The following is a 26,090-nucleotide window of genomic DNA, read 5'->3' on the forward strand; positions in this document are numbered from 1 at the left end:
CCCTCAGTTTTCAGTTTCGAGTTACGGATATACGAGTTCCAGTTCAAACAGCCCCTGTTTTCCCGGTTCCGACGCGTTTTCTGACAATCTGTGCTGACCATGGCGTCCCAGTCTGAAACAAAGAGCATCTTCACCAACTACATCACCTCTCCTCTCTCTGTTGAAAAATTGAATGGATCAAATTATGATAGTTGGGCTGCCGACATCAAACTATGGCTACGTGGTCAAGGTTACGAGGATCATCTCACCCAAAACCCTGATAAGGTGAGTGTGGCTGAAACATCCAAATGGAGTCAGGTTGATGCTCAGTTGTGTAGTGTCATTAAGTCTACACTTCATCCAGATGTTAAACTGATCTTCCGTTCGCATCTCACGTGTGAATCGGTTTGGAGTCGACTATTCAGACTACACCATCTCCACAAGGCTCCCCGGCAAACTATGAAGATTTTCTCCGATGGGTTCAGAGTCATCCAAACTCTAGTTCTCCTACTTCGGTTGCACACACTGGTAACTCATCTGTTTACCTCTCTCATTCATCTTCTCTCGGCCCTTGGGTTCTTGATTCTGGTGCGTCTGATCATGTTACTGGTAATAAAGGTCTTTTTTCATCACTTTCTACATCTGGTTTTTTACCTACTATAACTTATGTCAATGGTACTTAAACCCGGTCTCAAGGAGTTGGCATTGTCCACATTCTCTCTTCTATCTCAATTGCATCTGTTCTCTATGTACCTGGATGCCCCTTTAATTTACTTTCAGTTAGTCGATTGACTCGATCTCATAACTGTATTATTACGTTCACTAATGATAATGTTACCTTGCAGGACCGAAATTCGGGACGGACGATTGGCGTCGGATGTGAGTCACAAGGCCTCTATTACCTTTCTACAACATCCAAAACGTGCTCTGCCACAGAGTCCCCACATACTATCCATGCTCAGCTAGGACACCCAAGTCTTACCAAACTACAAAAACTGGTGCCTAGTTTGTCTAAGTTATCTACTTTACATTGTGAGTCGTGTCAGTTAGGAAAACACACCCGTAGTAACTTTCCCGATCGAGTCAATAAAAGAGTATCATCTCCTTTTGCTTTAGTTCACTCTGATGTTTGGGGTCCCTCTCGTACTGTGTCTACTTTAGAGTCTAAGTATTTTGTTACTTTTATTGATGATTATTCTCGTTGTACGTGGTTATTTTTAATGAAAAATAGAACTGAATTGTTTTCCATCTTTGAGCAATTTTATAAAGAAATTAAAACCCAATTTGGAGTTTTCATTCGTACCTTAAGAAGTGATAATTCTCGAGAATATTTGTCTCATCAATTTCAAAATTTTATGGCTTTCAACGGTATTTTACACCAAACCTCATGTCCTCATACACCTCAACAAAACGGGGTAGCCGAACGCAAAAATCGGCATCTCATTGAAACCACACGAACCTTGCTTCTCCATGGCAATGTTCCATTCCGTTTTTGGGGGGATGCAGTCTTAACGGCGTGCTACCTTATTAACCGTATGCCATCTTCTGTCCTTGATGGCAATATCCCCCATTCGGTCCTCTTTCCCCATACACCTCTTCACCCACTACCACCTCGTGTCTTTGGGTCCACATGTTTTGTTCACAATTTATCCCCCGGTTTGGACAAATTGTCAGCTCGGTCACTCAAGTGTGTCTTTCTCGGTTATCATCGGTCCCAAAAAGGCTACCGTTGTTATTCTCCCACACTACACCGCTACGTTACATCAGCTGATGTTACCTTTTTCGAGTCTGTACACTATTTTAAACCTACCCATATAGCTACTGAGCCCTATCAGGACATTAATCCCGAACCTCCTCAAGTAGTTATCCCTCTCCCACCCCCTCATATTCCTATCGAACCTGCCGAGTCTGCCCCCCAACCTCCACGACCACTACAAACATATCAGCGTCGTCGCTTATCCTCTGTTGTGCCTGTTCCTGCTCCCATTACAGACTCTCCTCCGACGCCACATCCGGATTCGGCCCTGCCACCTGAGCCTGACCTTCCCATTGCTCTTTGTAAGGATATTTGCACAACACGTAATCTATCTCCTCATTATATTGATTTGTGCTATCATCGTCTTTCTCCCTTGCGTTATACTTGCTTGTCTTCTTTGTCTTCTGTTTCTATTCTTAAATCTCCAGGTGAAGCATTATCCCACCATGAGTGGAGGCAAGCAATGCTTGATGAGATGTGTGCTCTACAAAGCAGTGGTACTTGGGAATTGGTACCTCTACCTCATGGGAAGTCGGTAGTCGGGTGTCGTTGGCTTTATACAGTGAAGGTTGGTCCTGATGGTAAGATTGATCGATTTAAGGCTCGTTTGGTAGCCAAGGGATATACTCAGATTTTTGGGTTGGATTACAGTGACAAATTCTCACCGGTTGCCAAAATGACATCTGTCAGACTGTTTTTCTCCATTGCTGCAATTAGACATTGGCCCCTCCATCAGCTTGACATTAAAAATGCTTTTTTGCACGGTGATCTTGAAGAGGAAGTGTATACGGAGCAACCACCAGGATTTGTTGCTCAGGGGGAGTCTTCCAACATGGTTTGTCGGCTACACAGGTCCCTTTATGGTCTTAAACAGTCTCCTAGAGCTTGGTTTGGCAGGTTCAGTTCGGTAGTACAAGAATTTGGTATGATCCGCAGTGAAGCCGATCACTCTGTATTTTATCATCACTCAGCTCAAGGGTGCATCTATCTTATTGTTTACGTGGATGACATTGTTATAACTGGTAGTGATCAGCAAGGAATACTCCAGTTAAAACAACATCTCTCAAATAAATTTCAGACTAAAGACCTTGGTAAACTCCGTTATTTTCTGGGTATTGAAGTAGCTCAATCCAAGGATGGCCTTGTAATTTCACAAAGAAAATATGCTATGGATATTCTTGAAGAAACTGGCATACTAAATGCCAAGTCAGTTGATACTCCTATGGATCCAAATGTCAAACTCCTACCCAATCAGGGGGAGCCTCTATCAGATTCAGGAAGATTTAGGAGATTGGTTGGAAAATTAGTCCTGACATTTCCTTTGTTGTCAGTGTGGTAAGTCAGTTCTTAAATTCTCTTTGCCAAGAACATATGGATGTTGTAATCCAGATTCTTAAATACATCAAAAGTGCACCTGGAAAAGGTCTCATTTATGAAGATAGAGGACATACTCAAATAATTGGCTACTCAGATGCTGATTGGGCAGGCTCACCCATAGATAGACGATCAACTTCCGGGTATTGTGTACTCATATGAGGAAATTTAATATCTTGGAAGAGTAAGAAACACAATGTTGTTGCAAGATCCAGCGCGGAGGCAGAATACAGGGCCATTGCACTAGTAACATGTGAACTCATCTGGCTGAAACAGTTACTGAAAGAACTTCAATTTGAAGAGACCAGCACAATGACATTAATATGTGATAATCAAGCTGCATTGCACATTGCCTCGAATCCGGTTTTTCATGAGAGGACCAAACATATTGAGATTGACTGCCATTTTGTTAGAGAAAAGATTGAATCAGGTGACATCATCACCAGCTTTGTCAAATCCAATGATCAGTTAGCAGATGTGTTTACAAAGTCATTACGAGGTCCTAGAATTAGTTATATATGTAACAAGCTAGGTGCATTTGATTTATATGCTCCAGCTTGAGGGGGAGTGTTAAATACTATATTAGAATGTAAATAATATATATGGGCTGTAAGTATGTAAGTATTCTGTCCCGTTAGCATTACTGTAAATTAGGGTTATTTAATACCCTGTGTCTATATAAAGAGATTCCGTTGTGTAGTTGAAACACACAGGTTATTCACAATATGTCTCTCAATACTCTTTATATTCAACAAAAGGCAATGATCGTTTGACCTTAAAAAATAAGAGCAAAACCCAAATTGCACAACTACCACAGAGTGTAGGCCCAAGCCCCAACAAGGGCTTTTCAAAGGAATCAATTTCGTGTCAAACCATCCTAGAAAAAGTTTTCTTAAATTTTTAACGTTTACTAATATTTTAATATTCATTATCAGAATAAAAAATGTAATTTTTTTAATATTAAAATAGTGGAAAAAGCCACTCAATTGGAGCACTACTACAGTTCTCAGAATTGATCTGTATTTCCTCATTCATCATAGCAATGACACTAAGGTGAAGCACAAACACCTCAAATTCCATTTTTCTGTGCACAATTTTGATGACAATAATCTCCCTCTCCTTTGATTGAAAATAACAACAGGAAAACCTTGTAAATTTTTTTTCAGCAGTGGAGTTCAGAGACATAAAAATAACCTATCAATAAATTTTCCATACTAGGTGGTGAATTTGTGGGACCCAAAGTAAGTTAAGAACACAACTATAATTCTTGTGTAGGAGTAAAAAACAACTTAAGAACGCCAAATATTGTTCTTATTCTCCTTGCATTGGAGAAGCTCCAAGGTTTCTTAGCACTAAAGCCTTTTTTTTTTTTTAAATGTTTCTAATGCTTAAATAGGTTTGCAAAGAACAGCAACACACACAGACTGTACATTGGTCTATGTTTTTGGGTTAATTCTCTATGTTGGTAATTGGCCACTTCATTCAGAACTTCTCAAAGAAACAAAAGCAACTCGGTACTGAGATGTTTCAGCTGTACACAAGGCAGCTATGTCATCCAGAATCAATGAAGTGGATCTCAACCAGCAATGTTACTTACTACATTACTGTAATCCTTTCACCCTGCTGTGTCTCTATTATACTACTTACAGTAGTCCTTCACCAACAACCTTCATCATCCTTTTAGTTCAGCGTAACAAAGCCAAGGTCACTGAAAGTCATGAAAGATCGTCAATACTAAGCAGGTTCAGCCTGATACTTAGATACATTCTTACGTGAATATGCAGCTTGAATTCATTTCTTCCATTGATCAATGTTGTATCTCATTCTACCTCAGTAACCATATTTATCATTCAAGGAAGTCCTTCCATCACCTGATTGTCCTGCACAGAGCAAACATTTGTATGATCATCTAATAAATGACAATTCAATCACGTGGTCAGAATATTGAACATAATTGTGCTTACCTTTTGGAGGAACCCATGTGGCGTGATCTGTTTCATCACTTAAAAATGATGGTTTTTCAGGCCCAAGAACTCTTTTAGGCCTCCTCTCTAGGCTTTCATCTCTTCCATCATCGTCATCAGCAGCATACAGTCCCCTTTTGTACTTTAATAATAGTGCCACAGCATCCTCAGCCATTTGTTCACCTGAGGTGGAAGATGTCGATTGCTGAGAAGCATCATTATTGGTTGTCTCAGTTTGCTTCCGTTTTCTTAAAATTAGACCAGGAGCAGCAGACTCAATTGTAGATTCAAATGATGTCCTTTCATCATCACCACTGCCCAAAATTTTGTTCCTGTCCTTATAGTCAACAAACTGATTGGATTCATCTGTCTCATGCAGATAAAGAGGGGCATTCAGCTGTTGCTTATCTTCTGTAACCCTGTCCTCCACAGCTCCAAGCCATTGGGGCTTTGGAGCGACATATACAGCATTCTCAGTCTCCAACTCATCATTGTCGGGTTGTGACTTGTCCAAAGCCACAGTTGTAGCTGCAGGTTCCTCTCCTTTTACAGAGCTATCTTCCTTAACACAAGCATCACTAATTTTCTGGGTTTCCACATGTGGTTTATTGTCATCTACCTTCAGACAAGGTTCATTGCTTTTCTGGGTTTCTGCAGGTGGTTTCTCCTTAGTAGTAGAGGCAACTTCTTCGGATTTTATTGGTTTGGGCTCTTGTACTTTCAACTCCCTTTTCTTGGCAGCTTCTCCTGTTGGGTCGGCAATCTTCAACAGGTAGGAGATCCTATCAAGATCAGACTGAAGAGTTGATAATTCCTTCTCAAGCTGCGCACTTTTATCATACACTGACATAAAAGAATAAATGAGCAAGGATAAGTGCTGCAATCAAATATCCATCCGCATCGCAAGATCCATTGTTGCACAAAATGACATAAGAGATGTAGGAAAAAAGTCACTTATCAGTATTACTGTTACATGCAAGGTTGCCAAAACCAAGATCCTAACTGAATCAGGATATGGGTGAAAGATCATAAAACGTAAAATCATATTACAGATTGTAAGAATTAAAAAGGTCTAAATACCATCTTGGTCTCTCTAAATATATATCACATTTTACTTTTAATCCCTGTAATAAAATATTGACTGCTTCTGGACCTTGCAAATATACCACCTTTTGTTTTTTATCTTTGTTGTTTTGTCTGTCAGAATATGGTTGTTCAATGGGGAGGAACATCTAGAGAACTGAATACAAATCTCTTATTGAAAGAATGAACTGAATTACAATTATTTAAGAGACTTGTACTCCCCACAACAATGATCTACAGTGATACCTACTTATATTCTATGTAGTACTTGTTTTTGTTGAACTGAATCAAATATGGTAATGTTGTCGATGGCGGAAGGCCAAAAATCCGTCATATGAACATGCCATTGCGACCTATGGCGCTGCCATTACAAAAGCAGTATAATTTAAAATATACTAAAACACTGTAAAGCTTGATATACATGAAGAGAACAATCACCTAGTTGAGATGAAAGCCCAGACATGTAAGCATCAAGTGCATCATCAACGTCATCTTGTGTGGTACTCTCTGACAACATTTTGTTCTTCTCAGTCATAAGCAACTCTTTCTTGTCATTCATTTCCTTAATGATTGTATCTCTCTTATCAAGAAGAGTATCCGCAGTCTCCACTGATTGATTATCACCAGGCTTCTTGTAAGAAGGCTTTTTCTTCGTACGGTCATAAAATTCATCATCATCATCACTGAAAAATCCATATAATTACCAAAATGTATTTTAGTTTTAGCGCATCATGGTTAGTTCTGTATGAGAAAGCTAAGCAAGCATATCAAACATTGACCCAAAGGAACACTAAATTTGAAGACAGAAATACACATAAGTACAACAGCCTTAAGCAGTTCAAATATGCAGTTTTCTTCAATTGATATTCACACATGAGATTCTTAGTAGATTTCAGATTTAAAAAAAACTATCTTCCATTGATGACAGTATACCTTAAATATTCTTCTTCGTCTTCTACTGCACCTTTCTTCTTCCCGTGAGATAGTTTTCCTGTGCGTGCACCTAAACTTTCTCGAATACTATCATTCAGTGTTTCTTCCAAGTTTTCAAGTTCTTCCAATATCTGTCCAATTAAAAAAAAAAAAAACCAGCTTATCAGCTTATGTGCTCATGCATCAGCATTTACAATCACAGAATATGGAGAGAAATGATATGAAGGTCCATGTCTTATTAATTTTCTCCAACATTACCTGTTCCATTCTTTGCTCATTCCTAGCAATCTGAGTCTGTTGACCTTGTGTTAATCCACCCTGAGAAATGTCTTTAACTCGTATTGCATTTATTTCTTTCTTCATGTTACCTACCTGCACACAAAAATGTACCCAGATATATAAGGAAGTCCTTTGAGTATACCATCATATAAAAAAGGCTAATAGGGAACAGAATTTTGTGGCAAGGGGAGAGAATTTCTATGTGTGTGGGGGTACAAATACCATCCCTCATTTTATAGGAGAGTTTATCAATGCTCATCCTTTAGGAGATGTCCTCTGTATTCAGTCTACAAGTATCAACCCTTCATTTGAGACAAAAACTTTAATTTACTTTAACTTATGAGGCCATAATATAACCTTAGTTTAGTTATTTGGACTTTGGTGTATTATCATGACAGAGATAAGGATTCTGAATACATCAGTAGGAAAAAGGATCCAAACAATTGGGAAGAGTGGAAGTGAGAACAAGCATTAGTTTTTATGGGTTTCTAGGTCTATAAGCAATAAGGTTAGCATTATATTGGAGGATTATAATTCATAAATGAAAAGCACAGCACAGGTAACCAAATTAACAAGAATTACTCACCTTTTCCATTCTTTTTAATATTTTCTCACGGGTTTTTTCCTGTTTTTCGGTAAGCTGTCCTTTATATGACTGCCACGTTATTTCTTCAACATCATCCTGCAACCAGAAGACAAAAAATGGTCAACTTGAGTTTTCACATTCAAGTAGATTCTATTCAAGCATATAAAACTTAAATGAGTAATTAGGTAGTTCAAAGGAAGAACTATATAGATAATCTTATGTGTCATTACCTCATCTTCTTCAATGGCATCCTCACCCATTCCCCATGATATACCCTCAGCATCAGATGCTTCAAGCTTTGCTCGTCGGAGTGAAGCTTCCTTATCTAGCATTGCTTCCCGCATCTTCATTTCTCTCTTAAGTTTTACATTAGTCTCCTACAGAGAAAAATAAATTTGAAAAAAAGCTAATTGCAGAAATAATCTGAAAAAAGAAGTTAATATTTTTCAGAAACGGGAAGCTGCTCAATTTATCAGATTCTCTCTCATGTCATTCTTTCATGTTCTCATTATTTCTGTTACATTCTAACTGATTAAAGATTTCTAACCACGCCATTCAAAGTAAGCCAAATAAAAAGAAAAATGTACATAGTACATCAAGTAAGAATGTAATTTCCTATACCCATATATTTCAAAATATAGAATTATCTTCCACTGAGTTCGGAGTTTTCTGCACAGCATCTTTATATGGGCAGCCTTATTGCCGTATTTTTATCCTTGATTTTCTTTCTCAAATGATAAGTGAGATAAAGGACATTGTTTCTCTGTCCACAACTTTTTCCTTCTGTTAAATGATCCACACTCTTAGGTATATAATATTCTCAATTATATAAGGAGGAAACCAGAAAATGAAAGATAAAGCTATGATTTAGGAATTTCTGAAAATTACCTAAATTTCGGAATAATAGTTAACCCATGTTCAAGGATAGTTGATGATTAATGAGAATAGATAAAATAATTGCAGCCCCGATAAAATAAATTGCACTCTTTAACACACATTTTTCAACACACTCTATTTGATTGGTTAAAATTTACATAGGTACCACCAAAACATGTGGGTCCCATATAAATTTGGTGAAACCCGTGTGTATTTTAAACAATGAGTGTGTTAATAAATGTGTGTTAGAGAGTATGTTGCTAGCATTATTCTTGAAAATTTATCCACCAAAAATCTAGAAATTTAAATCCATCCAAAATGAATCACAAACCATTATTAGTAATAGAGTATGAATGCATAACTCAGTCAGGTTTCATCTGTTAAGCAACAATGCGCAAGAACATATTACCAAGGAAGCTATAAAGTAAATTAAATAAAGATTTGCATAATGTGCACAACAGCTTTGGGAGTGTTAGACAAATTTACTATGTTCCCTATCTATTCAATTTCATAACAATTTAAGTCAAAGCTGACAGTAGGTTATTTAATATGTATTTGCTTAATCAAAACCATATTATAAATAGCGATAAGGCTCCTCTAAAGAGAGCTTGTCTCTAAAGGGAGTCCACATTGATTTAATTTAAGGCATAATCTTAACTCACAAATAAATATATGAGTGAACACACTCTTACTTAAACAAGCTCTTTCCAAAGGATCTTTTTCCTATAAGTGAAAATCTAACACAGAAATATTACAATGACTTGAAAAAAGAAATCATAACAAAGGAAGGTTGTGCAGAGGATTCATAAATCCAATAAATAAATTTAATGAAAAATGACAAACATACGAAGACCAGATCTTACAGGAGGCATCAACTCAGACGGTCCTTGAAAAATGAACATCCGAGATGACCTGTCAATGGAATACAAAAAGAATACTGCAATTACTAGTTTTATAATGGCTTAATAAATACTGATGGATTCTAATAGATACTAGGCACAGATAAATTAAACAAAAAAACCTATCACATCATCAGAAACAATGAAAGAAACAAAATTGATTTAAGAAAAAACAAAACTAATAAGAACTACACAAAAAGTCTTGTTTATGAGCAAAGTGAAAATTCAATATAGAAATACATACCGGCCAAATCGAATGACATCACCAACACGCAAGTCAATATATGTGTTTTTCTCCACCTACGCAAATAGGAAAGGAAAAGGAGCTATGTCAGGGATGTGTATAAAGTTATAAATCTGCCGATCTTTTTCTTTACTAACAGCTGAGTCCCAATTTTTTTGATAAAAAACTCCATAGGTACTTAAAGATGAAAATGATAAACTATGTCACAATGATCGGAATATCAATTGATCTTTACTAATTCTGTCAACTTTAGAGCTGTTAATATAATTACATAATGTTGGGTATACACTATACAATCTGGGTACAGTACAAGATGTTGCCAAGGTTAGTTCCGGTTAGCTAAATGAGGTCTTGAAGTGATATTATTTTCGAAAAACAAAAGTGCACTTGTTAGGAACCCAAGAATTGGACTCCTAAGAAAGAACACTTCGATTAAGAAATAGGAGAAAACTCTCTCCTCCAAGGGTTTCCCCTTAACAATAGAGAGTATTCTCTATTCAACAATTGATCACAAAATTCCAAGATATCTCTCTAACTCCATAACCTCCCTATTTATACAAATAGCCTTATAACAACCTCAACTAACTAACTCACTAACTTCTATAACAACTCTTAACTACTTTAACTATTCTAATTAGTCATTACTCTATATCCTAACAGCACTTAGTGCAGGCGGTAACTTTTTTGAAACAACCCAAGTAGCAAAAGAGGGAGAGGAAAGACTTTTTTATTTACAAAAGAAGAAATTATGTTCATGACTTTGGAGTTCAGAGTTCAGAGTTCAGACAAGGGTTTAGCAAAGGCATATCTGAATGAGCAATAACAGCAAATTTGTTTAGCTGACTCTCCTTCAATCCAATAACTAGCATATAAATCCAAAAGATAGAAAAGGACATAAATAGAAAAGGCAACAATTTTTGCATCTCTGTCACAGGGTATATTTCACACATGAAAATAGTTATCAAACAGAAGGATCACAAAAAACATATTTGAAGAATAAAAAATCTAGTATAAAGAGTTATCAAAAATTTCAGAGGAAGAGAAAAAGCAATTAATACCTGATTTTTGTTCAAAAAGGTGCCGTGAGTACTCCCGAGATCATAGAGATAAGCCTCGCCGCTTCTCTTAAACTGTATAACTAACAAGAGACAAATAAAAACCTAGGTAAGAATCATGGGAGAACTTTTTGAAAGTCTAACTGTTCGTGAAATTCACAAATGTAATGCACTGGTTTAATATAACTTCCATTCCAGATCTTTTCAAAATGTATGGGGGTAATCAGGTTGCATTGGCTATTATAATAGGGCAGCCTAAATGGGTTTATATCATCTGATCTAATGTATGGCAGCAAGTAATCAGTGTCTAATTTTCTCGAACTGAAAAACTTAATTGTTTATTCTTCATTGTGGTTGAAGAATTCCGAACACTCAATAAAATAGAAAAGATTATGAGGGATTTCCTTTGGTTAGATGCTTAGGTGTTATGTTATGATATATGACCATCTAGCTAGTTAAGAGGCCAGTAGTTGTCCAAATCCTAAGAAGTAAGGAGGCTTAGATAGGAAAAAAAAAAAACTTTCTTGGCATTGAGATTTGTCAGTCAAGTATGGCATTGATATTAAACAAAATAAGTGTACTGCACATGTTGTATTGTTGCTACAACTAACTACCTATAGTATAAGACTGATCTTAACTAACTGATTCGCTGAGTTGTATATAATAATAACACTACATACTTACACGCAAACTACAGTGGTATATACTCTAATGTTAGTGTTCGTGAGCACATACTTTGATTCGACTCACAGAGGATACAAGGCAGATTGCCAGCTTTTGTGGTCTCAAACTTAGGGTCCCTGTGGATTGGCTTATTCATCGGGCACTTGTGAGACTGCTGAGAGAGAGCTTATGGAAACAACTTATAACATGTTAATAAGCACTTTTCAGCTTATTTCCAATAAGCTCTGCATGATAGCTTATTATAGCTTATCCAAAGACAGTTTCACTTTATTTTATTTTTTGTTATAGAAATAGCTTATATATAAGCACTATATAAATAAATAGCTTAATTTAAGTTGTTTATCCAAACAGAGTCTTAGTACCACTTCCACAACTTAAAAGACAAACACATTAGTCATCATTGACATTATGGTTTAATAAATTAAAGAAAACACATTTTCATACCAATCATATGAATATATCAAACTGAGATCAAGAATCAGTGATAATTCGTAGCATATACATACCAGCATGAAACCTAGAAATAGTTGGATGTTCAAGCACAAAATCACAGAGATCCAATCGCCCAAACATATAAGCACCTTTCTCATACCTATGATTCAAATCAAAAACAAGCAAAAACAGTTTCAGTTGAAGAAAATAATTAAATAGAATAAAAAGTTGAGAAAAATGAAGTAATGAGAAACAGACACATTAAATTTGTCGATGATGGAACCATCCTTGAGAACCTCGAGGTAGAATTCATGGCAGGGAGCGGCGTTCCAAAGAGGAATCTTATACGGAACCGCTATACCTTGAGATGGTTTGGGGGTTTGAGTATCGGTGGAATCGAACGGTGGTGGTGGTGGTGGCGGTGGTTGTTCGGGTTGTGATGAATCATTGGTGGTGGATTGGGATGAATGAGAATCAGGATTCGGAGGAGGTGATGAAGTTAGGGTTTGAGATGGAAGATTAGGGTTTTTGGGAGGTGGAGGACCCATTGAGTTCGTCATTGGAACTAGCAGAATTCAGAACAACGAGAAACAGTACGAAAATTTTCAACTTTCGTTTCCTGAGAAGAGAGGAAGAGCATGTTATCTCGACATAAACTTGAGAAAATAAAATTTAAAATTTCGACTTAAATATGCAATTTAAACTACTTAAAATGTAAGAAATTTGATTAAGTTTCTGCAAAATAAAATGAGGAGTGCTAAACATTACGAGACAATAGATCACGATATTTCATGATAAAATTATAAAATTAACCAAATAAGGATCAGGTGGTCAAATAGAAACACACCATTCATCATTTCTGAAATAAAATTTTTAGTTTAATTTTTTTTTTAAAATGCAAACTTGTAATGTTTAACAAAACTAGTTGGATTCGGTTGATCAGGATAAAGATATGTCTCAAGGTTTAAAGAAATACTAATTTAGGATCCGTGCATTCGCACGGGTTTGCGCGTGGTAGGTTATTTTATTAATAGATTAATTAGAGAAGTTAAAGTATATTTTAGTTAATAATTTATATAATTGAAAATGGTAAATAAAATACTAATATGATTTACTATTTACAAAGAAATTGTTGCTTGTATATAGTTACATGAATGAGAAATATAGTTGAATTATTCGAAACAGATGCAAAGAACATCAATAGTAAATGCATTTGGATTTAAAAAAATATAACCTAATATGAGATAATAATGTTGTTTACTGTAAACAAAATACAAAAACATAACTCAGTAAATGACAAACAAAGGTAGACCAACAATTTAGTAAATTAAGCAAAATGGTTGTAGTACAAATTACAAATACATCTTACAAATAAGTTCAGAAACATGTATTGTTTTATAAGTAAAAAACAGTTAATCAAAAAGAGTCTATTGTAGTTCCTCAATTTTGTCACAATAGCATTGTTTTCTAATAGAAATGGCAAATGAAAGTGCAAATGATCGTAGGTTGAAAATGATTGTCATGGCAAAAAAGTTTACACCACCATCCAATGTTGTTTGGTCTGATTGGAGTATTTTTAAGGACAATAGAGTAGTTGGTTATACCATTGGTATGTCCTTCAAGAATGAGATTTTGAAACTCAACGTTGCAGACAAAACTCATAGGGAAGAACCTAAGAAGTAAAGTTAAGTATTATAGTTTAAACTAACATGTGATAAAATCGGAAATAATTTCAATATATTTCGTTACTAAATCACTTGTATTTGTTTGTCGTTCCAGTAGATTCATATGAGTATAAAAAACTAATAAAATTTAGACCATATTATTGATATATCATATATTAATATTTTAAAATGACTTACATGTTAGAGGTTTTCAAAAACCTCTTTGAAGACAACAGTAGTTGTAATGTTTTGTGGTTTTTTCTCATTGTCATGTATTAGTATCTTCAAACCTCTTCTGCTCTTAACTCTCGACAAAGCCACATAAAGTTGGCTATGACTAAAAACAGGCCTTGGCAAATACAATCCTACATAGTCAAGTGATTGTCCTTGTGACTTATTAATTGTCATGGCATATGAGACCACAATTGGAAATTTTCGTCTAATAAGCTTGAAAGGCCAGGGAGATTGTGAAGGTGACATAGACATTCTCGGGATATAAATAAAATTTCTTATATTCTTCCCAGAAATTACTTTTGCTTGTAGCACATGGTTTGCTAGCTTGGTGACAATGAGGCGAGTTCCGTTGCACAAACCTTCTGATTTGGTCTAAGTTCCTTAATAACATGATAGGAGTACTAACCTTCAGCTTAATTTTGTGGTTAGGAAGTCCGGAAGTTATTAATGAACTCAAAAACTCTGGTGTCAAAATATCAAAAGCCTCAGGAGTATTAGCTTCAGATTTATCTATACAATCTGATGATAGGTACTTTTTCTCTTCTCCTAAATTAATTATATAAAATGGAACATTGTATTAGCATTAAAATATAAAATTAAGCATAATATATTACAAACATTAAGTTTTAAGAAATAGTACCTGGTATTACTTGTAGAACATATTCATTAATTTTGTCAACAACATCAATAGTTGAAGTCAAAATAGCTCTTTGTTGTAGAAATTCCTCATTAGTATGATTATCCAATAAATTTGGATAAGTGCTTTGGACAATAACATCAATTGGGTCTTCAAAATTGGATATTAAAAAATCATATGGAATAGGAACTTCAGCATAACCATCATTAGGCTCACTTATTTTCCCATCACCTATATCTAATATCCATTTTGAAAATTATTGCAACTCAACTTTTTCATTTGTTGTTGCCCCCTCTTGCAAACGCATGTTCTTTGTAAGTGTCAACACTTGACAATGATCCCATATATATGATGCATTTATGGATGCATGAATGATATCTGAACGACTTCCTCTTGGGATAACTGGTAAAATTTGTCCAAAATCTCCTCCAAATATAATCACTTTACCCCCAAAAATACAATTTGAATCCATGATATCCCTAAGACTCTTGTCCAATGCTTCAAAACAATATTTATGAGCCATTGGAGCTTCATCCCAAATGATCAGTTGTGTTTGCTTCAATAGTTTAGCAAGCTCACTACATTTGTCTATATTGCAGGTGGAACTGTCAAAAGTAGGAACGAGAATTTTGAATTTGGAATGAGCTGTACGTCCCCCTGGAAGTAGTAGAGATGCAATTCCACTTGACGCAACTGTCAAAACTACATCTTTTTTGGAACGTATTTTTGATGCAAGAGTTCTCCACATGAATGTTTTTCCAGTTCCACCGTATCCATATAGAAAAAATACTCCTCCTGTTTGTTGCACTAATGCTTGCATTATTTTATGAAAGATTTTTCTTTGTTCATCTACAAAAAATGGTGATATAGTTTAATAAATATCAAACATTACATTAAGAAGATGCTTTATATTTTTGTGAAGGTTTATTAAAATTTAGTTTAATGGCATGTACCTGTTAGAGAACGAAACAAGTAAATAAAAATTTGTTGTTCAACTTGTGGATCGTAGCTGCGCTCGTCATAAATGAGATGATTTCCCAATTCAGGTGTGATGTAATCACTTGGATATGGAAGTGATGGATAATTCTTAAGACTCCTTCTGTTTGATTGAAGAAATTTTTCTATTTCAATCAATGTTAGATTTTTCAATTCTTCATCACTTAATTCCAAACCTGCAATAATATATAATATTAACATAGGTTCGTTAATATGATTATCATATGTAATGGAATAATTCTAACATTGAATTTAAAGTTATCAAAACATGTAAAGTTGTATTGTTATAAGTAAACAAACCTTGATTCCCAACAATTTTTCTTTGTGCATATAAAATGCCATCGGCCAATGTCATCCAAGTGTTTTCCCAAACATGCTTTGGCCTATTAATTGAATCTGAAATTAACATGATGACAAACAACTTTCTTAGAAAATGATCAGAACCCCATCCATTTGCTTCTTTGATACCTTCAATATATTCTCGATCATCGTTGAGGAATCCCATTGCAAAACATGCCTCACGAAATGTATCATATTTATGGTTCGCAACTGTTTTGATCTCATCATAGTTATGTGATCCTTTAGCAACAGTTAACATCATTCGCAAATAATAAAGCTCTCCGGTTGATGGTGGGACCCAGATAAGTCGACCAATTGTGTAACCCCGTTTTCGTGACTTCCATGATCTACGTTGCTTGAGATACACAAACTTTGAAACAAATTATCCATATGTCAAAGCTCTTGCTTGTGGATACATTTTATTTGCTTTCATCCAAGCTGTAAACATTGATTCAGTAACACTTGGTTTTTGAAGAACATCATTGATTTGTTCAAAATCATTGTAGTACATTGAATTATCCCCTTTTGTGTGGAAAAATAATCGTTCAACAACAGGTTTTCTACCATGAATTGGGAATGAAAAAGTTCTCTAGCAAGCTTCACTTGGAGACACATATCTGCAGTCTAAGTATTGCTTGATCTCATCAGGGTTTGAGGTACCATTAGTAAAACAATGTTGATTCAGTATTATTGCAGCAGTGATTCTATCGTACCCCTTGTTGATATACTTAAATAAGTACTTAATTGATGTACTTTGATTACACCATTCCATATTTATGTGGGCCTGATACTTGAGTAGTAATCTTGCATTATATGGAATGACAAATTGGTTATTAAGCTCAACTCCATTTTTGACAACAACATGACCATTATTCCTTCTTTTGTACACGGGATACCCATCTTGGTCAACTAATGTTATTTCTTGAAATTATTTTGGATAATACTTGTTGCATTTGCCTTGTTTCATGCAAGGGGAATTTCTGTTTGCTAGTCCACATGGACCATGCATCATATGACATTTGACTAAGTTGTATAACTCTTTCTGGTGAATCTCAGATGGAATTTCTGCTGATTTTATTTTATTTATATCATCTGGGGTTGGATACTTGTTAGAGGGATGTAGAAAGATAAGTATATGAGCATGGGGTAATCCTCTTTTTTGGAATTCAATTGTATACATATCTGCAATAATTATTAGTAAAATGAATAAGTGTATTTATTGAAAGTTACCTGATGTTATAAAAATAAGAAATGTTATTAAATTTACTAGCATATTTGGACTTACGTGCAAGCATTCTCCCCAAAACATGTTTCTTTGTCAAATCGGACAACAATTCATCAAACTTCATTTTAAACACTCTTGGATTAGCCATTGAAGTGTGGTTGTGTTGAGTTGGATTTCAATTTTTTTTTTATATTGAAGGCTTTTCTCTTTGAATGTTTTCTTTGAAGGTGTGGTTGTGTTGGGTTTGGGAATTCTTTTTTTATATTGAAAAAATGGAAAGAAGAAGGAGAAAAATGGTGAAGGTGGGTGAGAATGTGAAAGGTGGAAAAAGTTTTTCTCTGTTATTGATGGTGTAATTGCTTCTATGGGATGCACTATTGATGGATGGCGAGAGAAGTGATTTGAAGTGATGTTATCAGAAAAAGTAAAAAAATTGACATGACGTATGATAGATAAGCAAAAGACTAATATGGCCATAATAGAAAATAAATGGTTAATGTGTAGCAAAACAAAAATGAGTACAAATAGAGGTATTATAGGATTATGTGATCAAATTAAATTTTGAAATGAGTGGAGACAAAATTATTATTTTGGACAAATAAGATCAAAAGGTGATGATGTGTCGATATTAAAAGAAAAGAAAGTGAGAGAAAGTGAGGATATTTTTGGATAATCAAAGGAATGTTTGTTTTTTAGATAGATAGTAGATTTACATATCATTCACAAAATATAGAGTATGAGTCTCATTTTAATTAAAAATAAAACTATTTAATAGTTTATAAAGAATAGTATCTTGATAGTATTGATATGGGACGTAAGTCATCTTCTTATCAATTGAACTTATTCTATTTTAAATTATCAATTGAACTTATTCTATTTTAATTTTTTTTGAAATTTGTTGGTCTTGACTAATTTTAGAGATTTGAATACTTCATGTATGACGTGTCATTTACATATCAGTACTGATTTGGAAGAAAAAAAATGTTACATCAATTTTCCATTATCTTAATTTATAATTTCATAAATAAGATTTTTACTTAATTAATATTATTATTATATTTTATAATTTTTTAAAATTTATTTATTTATAAAATTTGTTTAGATAATTTAAAACTAACAGAATAGAACATAATGAAAAGGAGTGGAATAAAATGAAATGGAACAAAAATCTCATTCTATTATTTAGATATTTTATGACAGAGTACAATTAATTTCAACTCCATTTTTTTGAAAAGTATAAGAAACGGAATAAATTATAATTGTGTATTTCATTTTTTGAGTACAACGTATTTTCTTGGCACTTTTTCTCTAACATTCATTTCAGTTTTAATACGGGTACTATTTGGACGACTTTTTTTTTTTTAATTTTTCATATTTCAGTAATGTGATACAATGTTTCACCTTTATATGTGGGTCAATATCCTTTATTGGGTATAAGTGAAAACTCTTCTTTGTAGATGTTGAATACATTAACAACTTTGTACACGTCAGACAGATACACTAAATAGTTTTCATGAACGTAAAAACATGCAGCTATGACATGTGAACAAGACACGTGTATAGCTTGAAAATTTCCACAATCACACCATTTTATTTGAAGGTTGACTGTGAAATGACCAATTGGTCGTACCTCTCTTGGGCTTAATGTTTCATGTACCATGAAATAATAACAATTTCGGTCGAACCGCGTGACTTGGTGAGTGTTAGACTTACCAACTTCGTATTTAATCTTGTCCATGCAATCATTTGTATATACTCGACCATAAGCTAATAATGTCTGATGTGTCCCTTTTCTACATATAAAACTCCTAATCTATAGTAAGTTGATTGGACCAAAGTAGTGATTGAGAGATTGTGTGTACCATTGAATATTGTGTTGATTGACTCGACAATGTTTGTTGTTATGTGTCCCCATCGTCGACCTTGAGAATACATCATAGTTCATTGTTTTGGGGTATTATTGACCCATCTTAAAGCATCTGGATTTTCCATCCTAGTTTTATTGCGGTAATATTTGAATGATGACTCACTTAATGCATATCCTGTTATAAATGAGGTAAAAATTATAAGTATTATAAAGTGATAAGTGGAAAATATACTAAGAAGAATTAGATCATTACCCATACAAACAACTTTTTTTTTAAGTTCCTTATCCTTTAACTCTAATGAAATTTTGTGCAATGTGTTACATGCAGTACACATGTATTGACGGAAGATCATGTCAACCATTATTTGGATTATTATAAGCACTTTTAATGGATTTGTATCTATCTAAAATCAAATAAATGTTGACATGAGGTGTGATGTATCTTATTAGATTTTTCAAACAAACAAAAAATAGCTCCAAACACCATCTTTCTCACCTTCCATAAGTGCATAAGGAATGAAAATTGTATTTTATATTTGTTCTCATCATGTGCAATGTTTAACAACAAAGTCCCATTGTACTTGTCATATGTAACAGAGTCTTCTTGTACTTGTTGTATGTAACAGAGTCCCCTTGTACTTGCCATATGTAATAGTCCAACCCTTACCGTTACCAACATTGTTAATCACGACCTTGTCGCACCCTTTTCCTCTTCGTAGGAAATAACAAGTTTTTGCGTTCTATGGGAATCGAACTTAAGACCTGGGGGAATAAGTACCACCATCCACTCATTCCCTCTACCAATCAATTGGTAGTGAGAATGAGTGGACGATGGTACTTATCCCTCATGTCCCAGGTTCGATTTCCACTGTCAGTAACAGTAAGGGTCGAGCTATTACATTGTACAACCATGTTACATCCACTGAGAAAAACAGTTTACAAAATTTGAACCCATAATAGAGGAAAAACCCAGAATAGTGGTTTGAAAATTTTTAAACCCCGTAATGGAGTATTATCAGAATATGCAGGTGATACTTCTATTTTCAAAATAGTTCCTGGAAGAAATTTTTTTCATAGCCAACAACCACCTTGGAAGGTCATTGTAAGACTTCTCTCAGTTCCCATAAATCGTTTTGATAGCTTTGTTATTTTCTATCCATGCATTTCTATAGGTGATTGTGTAGTTGTATTATTCCCAGAAATCATTTTGAATATGTACAATGATTGTGTAATATATTGAAATATTAATTTAACATCCACAGAGAAACATGAAAAACTATCATAAGATAGATTTGCATAAACAAGTTGACTATAGTTGAACATTATTCTACGAAAATGAGAGCAAATAGTGAAATGAACGAGAGAATCATATTCTTCATGATCAACCTCTAAATGTTGAATTTAAACTAAGTTATGACTTGTTATTTTTGAGTTTTGAAAAACTTTTTAAAAATCTACTTATGCCACCAAAAATGTTATTGGGTTGAGTCGCGGACTAGGTCGCTCTCTTTAAGACATTTTGCGGTATTGTCCAAATTGTGCAAGACATATTATCAACCACGAAGTCCCCATGATAAAACAACTCAGTTACACTGTAACAGAGTTCTATTGTACCGTAGAAAACCGTTCTAGAATTACACTCTCAATATGGCAGTCAGATGACTCAAATTAGAATCTAAGGGAAGTGTCAAAGGAGACCTCTGCAGCAGGTATTTGGCTCAAATTAGAATCTTTATACATGACAAAATCATTAGCAAATCATTTATACTTAAACCAAAAGATGTATACTTTCAAGATGTAACATAAGAGGTCAATTGAAAATCATATGGATGAGTTTAATAAGATTGTATTAGATCTTGAAAATATTGATGTAAAATTGAATGATGAGGATCAAGCCCTATTATTGATAAGTTCATTACCACTCTCTTGAAAATATGTGTCATACATTTCTTTATGATAGAGATTCTTTGTAATCAGAAGAAGTACAAGCTGAAGTAACAATGTCAATTTACAAGGAAACGGATTTTGAATTATAAATGCTCCTATTTAAAATTTCTTGTAAAAACTTAAGATTTTAACTCATTGATCTTGATTGTGAAAACAGAAAACGGATAACGTTCTTGATTTTAACCAGAAAACGGAGAACGTTCTTGGTTAGTTACAATCAGTAATTCAATTTATAGATTTAACTTGATAATCAATTAGACTTGAATTAAATAAAGATAAGGGAAGAAATACCACACAACGACATATCCTGGTTCACCCAACTCGGCTACGTCCAATCCTCGCAATTGTGAGATTTTCACTAAATGTTCAAAACGGAGAACAGTCTTGGTATACACCACTTCTCCAAATCAACCTTGATCTATTACACAACAAGTCATTTCCACCTAGAAAGGCTTTCGAAACAATCTCCTATCAATCTCTCGATATGAGTTTACACTTTACCTTTTAACCTTAAAATGATTTCTTACAATCTACTCAAACTATACTCTAGTTTGAGTTTTACACAATAATAATAAGATTGTTTTGATAGAATATGAGATGTCTCAACTCTTATTTGAGATTAAATTCTTTATACAAGATTCAGTACAAATATATCAAAATATTGAAATATATTCAGAACTGATTCTTTCTTGAGAAAGTGAGAATTTCAAGTATGTGAATGTTAGTCTTGAGACTTGTTAGTCTTGAGAATTTCAAGTATGTGAATGTTAGTCTTGAGAAAGTGAGAATTTCAAGTATGTGAATGTTAGTCTTGAGAAAGTGAGAATTTCGAGTATGAGAATTTCAATTATTGAGACTTGTTAGCACTTGAACTTCTGCATTTTTCCTTGAGCATTGGTCTTCCTTTTATAGGATATTAGGATATCTATAGATGGTCAAAAAGAGTTGTTGGTAGTGCTCTTGTCAGTCTTGACTCTTGACCAAAGACCAAATTATATGATAAAAAAGTTCGAGCTTTTGGATATTCCGAGTTCTGTTGATTAGACTGATTTTCTTCGTTCTTGGCAGTCTTCTCTTGAGTTTATACTTTACCTTTTAACCTTAAAATGATTTCTTACAATCTACTCAAACTATACTCAACTCTTGTAGTTTGAGTTTTACACAATAATGATAAGACTGTTTTGATAGAATATGAGATGTCTCAACTCTTGTTTGAGATTAAATTCTTTATACAATATTCAGTACAAATATATCAAAATATTGAAATATATTAAGAACTGATTATTTCTTAAGAAAGTGAGAATTTCAAGTATGTGAATATGAATGATTTAATGAGACTTGTTAGCACTTGAACTTCTGCATTTTTCCTTGAGCATTGGTCTTCCTTTTATAGGATTTTAGGATATTTATAGATGGTCAAAAAGAGTTGTTGGTAGTGCTCTTGTCAGTCTTGACCAAAGACCAAATTATATGATAAAAAAATGTTCCAGCTTTTGGATATTCTGAGTTCTGTTGATTAGACTGATTTTTTTCGTTCTTGGTAGTCTTCTCTTGAGTTTTAATGATCCAATATTCTTCAGATATTTCTATTGATGCCATCAGTTTAATATGCAGTTTTGATTCTTGCAAAAACAGGTTGAAGAATGATGGTAATCTGTTACATAACGATTGTTGAACATTATGGAGATTGATAATTGATCTGGAGATTTAATCTTGATCGTTCTAGACATTTGCCTGATCGTTCTTGAGGGTGATGTGATGTCTTACATATCTCAAGATCGTTCAACGTTCCTCACAGTCAATCTGGAGAAAGATCAGTCTTGTTCGATCTTGCCTAATTCATTCTCTTTTTTATTTTGTGATTCGAATAATTTCTTTGACTGAAATGAATCTTGTTTGTTCCTTGGAGAGTACTGATTATATTAGTGTTAATTTCAGAATCAATATCTTCTTTTAATCAGTGGAGATTGATTGTTCTTGAAGCTGACTTGATCATTCTTGGACCTAAAGAACATTCTCCATTTTCCAGATTTTGTCAAGAATGTCCTCCATTCTTGTCTGTTCAGATTTTTGTCTTTTTATGTTGATTTCTTTGCTTTGTTTTAAATCCTATCTTTAATTTAATACACTCAAAATCACAAGTTAAATTAACATAACATTTAGAATCATGATTAACTTTCTTAATTAACCTTTGTTTATTTTAATCAAAACTTAAATTGAGAGTTTGTCTTAACACAAGCTACACTAATCTCCAAAGAATTGAAGAGGAACTCATATGAGAAAGAAGAAAGAAATGGTGAGGGATTGTTTGTCAAGGTCAAGGCATGGAAAAAGAATCAAAAACAGAAGAATAATTTCAAGAATAAAGAGAATGACAAGTCTAAAATGAAAATGTTTCATATGCAAGAAAGAGGGGAACTTCAAGAAAGAATGCCCTGATTGGAAAGGAAAGAAAGGATCAAATAATTTTGATGATTATGGAAATGCATCTATAAGAATAAAGAAAATGACAAGTCTAAAATAAAAATGTTTTATATGCAAGAAATAGGGGCACTTCAAGAAAGAATGTACATATTGGAAAGGAAAGAAATTATCAAATAGTGTTGATGATTATGGAAATGCATCTATAGCCTCTGAAGGATATGAAAGTACATAAGTTATTATGACAAATTCAACTAAAATCATGGATGATGACTGGGTACTTGACTCAAGGTGTTCATTTCACACGACCTCAAATAGAGATTGGTTTTTTGACTATAAAGAAACTGATGGAGGTAATGTGATTATGGGGGAACAAATCAGCCTGCAAGGTAGTTGGAATTGGTTCAATCAAGCTGAACCTGGAAAATAGAACCATCAAAATTTTGTTAAAGGTAAGACATGTTCTAGAGTTGAAGAGGAACTTAATTTATTTAGGAATGTTGGAAGAAGCTAGTTGTTCATACAAAGTATAGAAAATCACTCTAAAAGTCATAAAAGGTTTATTGGTAATCATGAAGGGAACAAGGGATCATGACATCTACTTTCTCAATGGTCAAGCAGTGACATAAATGGTAGCAATGGCTGTTCAAGCATCAAGCAAAAATAGTATGTGGCATCAAAGGCTGGGACATGTTAGTCTAAAGGGAGTGCAAATTCTGGACAAACAAGGCATGCTAGGTGGGGACAAGATCAATGATCTTGAGTTTTGTGAGCATTGTGTGTATGAAATTATGCAAAGGGTCAGGTTCTCTACACGAAAACATTGCTCAAAAGGAATTCTAGAATATGTTCACAGTGATCTACGGGGCCTTGCAAAGATTGCTCCGCATGGAGGTAACAAGTATTTCATTACATTTCTTGATGACTATAGTAGAAAAGTATGGATTTACTTGTTGAAAAGTAAGGATGAAGCATTTCAAACCTTTAAAGATTAGAAGTTTATGGTTGAAAATAGGATTGACAAAAGGATTAAAACTCTAAGGACAAATAATAGTCTTGAATTATGTAGTAATGAATTCACTATTTTTTGCAAAGCTAATGGTGTGAACAGACATAGGACTGTGAGGAGCACACCTCAATAAAATGGACTAGCTAAAAGGATGAATATAACCTTGCTTGAAAGAATGCGACACATTCTGTCAAATGTAGGGATGCATGCACAATTTTGGGGAGAAGATATTCATACAGCTTGTTATTTGATAAATTTGATCCCTTCTACTGCAATTGAACTCAAAACCCTCAAGAAATGTGGACATGGCATGCTGCAAACTACAATCATCTAAAAGTATTTGGATGTGCTGCATACTACCATGTAAATGAATGGAAGCTAGCCCCTCGAGCAAAGAAATGATACTTTGTTGGATATCCAAGTGGTGTAAAATATTATAGGATATGGTGTCCTGAAAGTAGGAAATGTATCATTAGTAGGGATGTTAAGTTTCATGAGGTTGAGCTATATAAGTCTATAAACAATGTTGCGAATAAAAGTTCACATCAAATTGAAGATGAGAGGTTTGATCTTGAAGTGGAGAAAGTTGGAGAGTAATGGAGAACGTTCTTGGAACAACAACAAACTCAACAAGACATAATTGAGAGGTTGGAATTTGAGGTGGAGAAAGTTGCAGAGACATGGAGAATGTTCTTGGTTTCAGCCACAGAAAAGGAGAAAGATCAACAGAAACCAATAAAGTTTTTGGTTTCAGAACAACAAAAGGCTCAACAAGACAAGATTGATGCAAACTCAGCAGAACGTGCTATGTTCTTAGAGCAGGAATTAGATGATTATAACCTCATGAGGGACATAGAAAGAAGGATATCAAAACCCACTCAAAGATATGGTTATGCAAACACAATCAACTATGCATTACATGATGATGAAGATATCATACATGAAGATCCTAGGAACTACAATGAAGATGTCATGTCTCAAGACAAAGACAAATGGATTTTAGCTATGACTGAGAAGCTGAAATCACTGGAGAAAAACATCACTTGGGAACTCGTACCTAAGCCTACCAACTCTATAATTATAGGCAACAAGTGGATTTTCAAGAAGAATAAGGGAATTCCAGGAGTTGAACCACCCAGGTTCAAAGCAAGGCTAGTAGCAAAGGGATTCACTCAAAGAGAAGGTGTAGACTACAATGAATTTTTTTCTCATGTAGTCAAACATGCATCTATAAGGATAATTCTAGCCATGGTAGAACACTTTAACATGGAATTGGAGCAGATGGATGTCAAAACAACATTTCACCATGGTGATCTGAATGAAACAATTTTAATGCAACAACAAGATGGCTTCAGGACTCAAGGAAAGGAGGATTGGATATGTTTTCTAAAGAGAACACCCTATGGGTTAAAGCAATCACCAAGTTAATGGTATTTGAGATTCGATTCATTCATGCTTAGTCAAAGTTATGCTTGAAGTAATTTTGATAGTTGTGTGTATTACAAACAAGTATCATCAGCAATATACATTTACTTGTTGCTATATGTGGATGACATGCTACTAATATCTAAAAGTATGAAAGAAATAGAAAAATCGAAGGGCCAACT

General features: G+C 34.3%; 1 protein-coding gene and 1 pseudogene across 1 annotated transcript; both read right to left on the reverse strand.

The window, feature by feature from the left end:
• Positions 1–4,289: 4,289 nt before the first annotated feature.
• LOC101506705 (uncharacterized) lies at positions 4,290–12,878 on the reverse strand. The gene is made up of 12 exons (XM_004491903.4): positions 12,403–12,878; positions 12,219–12,304; positions 11,032–11,111; positions 9,974–10,029; positions 9,694–9,742; positions 8,185–8,331; positions 7,955–8,050; positions 7,348–7,461; positions 7,090–7,220; positions 6,595–6,839; positions 5,074–5,916; positions 4,290–4,989 (listed from the first exon to the last, which is right to left on the reverse strand). Exons 1-12 carry the CDS (start codon positions 12,702–12,704, stop codon positions 4,940–4,942), a joined length of 2,199 nt encoding a protein of 732 aa, XP_004491960.1. The 5' UTR covers positions 12,705–12,878; the 3' UTR covers positions 4,290–4,939.
• A 1,131-nt stretch (positions 12,879–14,009) lies between these two features.
• Positions 14,010–17,387, reverse strand: LOC101515399 (uncharacterized; annotated as a pseudogene).
• Positions 17,388–26,090: the final 8,703 nt, after the last annotated feature.

The sequence above is a fragment of the Cicer arietinum genome, chromosome 3 (assembly GCF_000331145.2).
Source record: "Cicer arietinum cultivar CDC Frontier isolate Library 1 chromosome 3, Cicar.CDCFrontier_v2.0, whole genome shotgun sequence".
Classification (NCBI taxonomy): Eukaryota; Viridiplantae; Streptophyta; class Magnoliopsida; order Fabales; family Fabaceae; genus Cicer; species Cicer arietinum.